The 1663-nt window shown below is 50.8% G+C and overlaps 1 protein-coding gene across 1 annotated transcript; it reads left to right on the top strand.

Annotated features, from left to right (window-relative positions):
- Positions 1-623: 623 nt before the first annotated feature.
- On the top strand, positions 624-1657 carry LOC104948916 (putative claudin-24). The gene has a single exon (XM_010775154.1). It carries the CDS (start codon positions 792-794, stop codon positions 1434-1436), a length of 645 nt encoding a protein of 214 aa, XP_010773456.1. The 5' UTR covers positions 624-791; the 3' UTR covers positions 1437-1657.
- Positions 1658-1663: the final 6 nt, after the last annotated feature.

Genomic DNA, 1663 nt, shown 5'->3' with positions numbered 1-1663 from the left:
TGATGGAGCTTCTCCCTGCTCAAAGCAGAACAGTGGTGTGTGTGTGTGTGTGTGTGTGTGTGTGTGTGTGTGTGTGTGTGTGTGTGTGTGGTCAGCTGAGCGTTTTGTTCTCCAGAGGATCTTATCTGTGCATTTTTGTTGTTTGTTCATTTTCTCCCACAGAGCAACAATCAGCAGCTCTGTTTCAGTCACATGCTCACACACATCACCATCAAACGTATAAAATATCACACATTCCTTATTAATCTGATATTGTATACTTATTACATCAATTAACTTATATGGTATACTCATAATTACGTCTATGAGTTTGCATTATTAAATATTCTAAATGGTTTATGAAGTAATCTAATAACTTCAAATAAATTATTCAACAGGTTTTTTATCTGGTTTTGCCTTTAATAAGATAAAGACAAAAAAGACAGCTTCATAAAGTAATGTCCATCACATAGAATAAAGGTAATAATAAGGTATAATATTGTAAATAATCTCTTAGATAAACTAAAATCCCGTCTTTAGGGTTTAACTTGTCATTTCTCAGCTTATTTATACACAGGGAGGTCACACAGGATGCGTAAACATGCAACACATAATATCCTGCCTGCATCTAATGTCCCCCCTGTGGTCGCCTCGCTGCCCATTGGTGCTGCAGGAGGTCTGTTCCTCCCCCCGAGAGGAAACTCTGAGGAGTGGGAGCAGAGAAGGAGCTCAGAGTGAGCTATTTCCTCTAATTAGCAGCCTCTCGTCTCTGGCAGCCTCTCGTCTGAAGAGCAGAAGAAGAAATAACGGACATGGACTCCTGCGCTCTGGAGCTGCTGGCCATGCTGCTGTTCGTGGCGGCGTGGCTCTGCGTGTTAGCATCTACCCTCCTGCCGCAGTGGCTAACCATGTCCACCGCCCTGCTGCCAGTGGAGAGCTACGAGCTGGGCCTGTGGGAGACCTGTGTGGTGCAGGACGTGGGGGGGATGGAGTGCCGGGCCTACGACAGCCTGCTGGGCCTCTCCAGAGACCTGAAGCTGTCTCGTTTCCTCATGTGTGCTTCGCTGGCCGTGGGCGTGCTGGGCCTGCTGGTGGCGACGCCTGGACTCCACATGGTGAACAGCTGCAGGGGGGGCCCCAAGAGGATTTTGACCAGCATAGGGGGGGTGCTGGGGGTTGTGTCTGGAGTGCTCTGTCTCGTCCCAGTGTCCTACATGGCACACTTGGCCGTCATGCATTTCTTTGACGATAAAGTGCCGGATGTGGTTCCTCGGTGGGAGTTTGGAGACGCTCTATTCATCGGCTGGGCGGGGGGGTTCCTGCTGGTGGTGGCCGGGCTGCTGCTGGTCTCAGCCTGCTGGTATTCACCGGGGGGGGGAACTGAGCCGGCGCTGCAGCGCAGGTACCAGGTGATGAGCACCGACGTGTCCTTCAAGAAGCGATCCGAGTACGTTTAGAGGACGACGACTTACCTGCACCAGGACCACCACCACCTGTACACCTCTAGACCTGTAGACCTGCACCAGGACCACCACCTGTAGACCTCTAGACCTGTAGACCTGCACCGTGACCACCACCTGTACACCTGTAGACCTGTAGACCTGCACCAGGACCACCACCTGTACACCTCTAGACCTGTAAACCTGCACCGTGACCACCACTTGTACACCTCTAGACCTGTAGA

This window comes from Notothenia coriiceps, unplaced genomic scaffold, assembly GCF_000735185.1.
Source record: "Notothenia coriiceps isolate Sejong01 unplaced genomic scaffold, NC01 NC01_scaffold00015415, whole genome shotgun sequence".
In the NCBI taxonomy this organism is placed as follows: Eukaryota; Metazoa; Chordata; class Actinopteri; order Perciformes; family Nototheniidae; genus Notothenia; species Notothenia coriiceps.
This window is presented reverse-complemented; position numbering and strand designations above follow the sequence as displayed.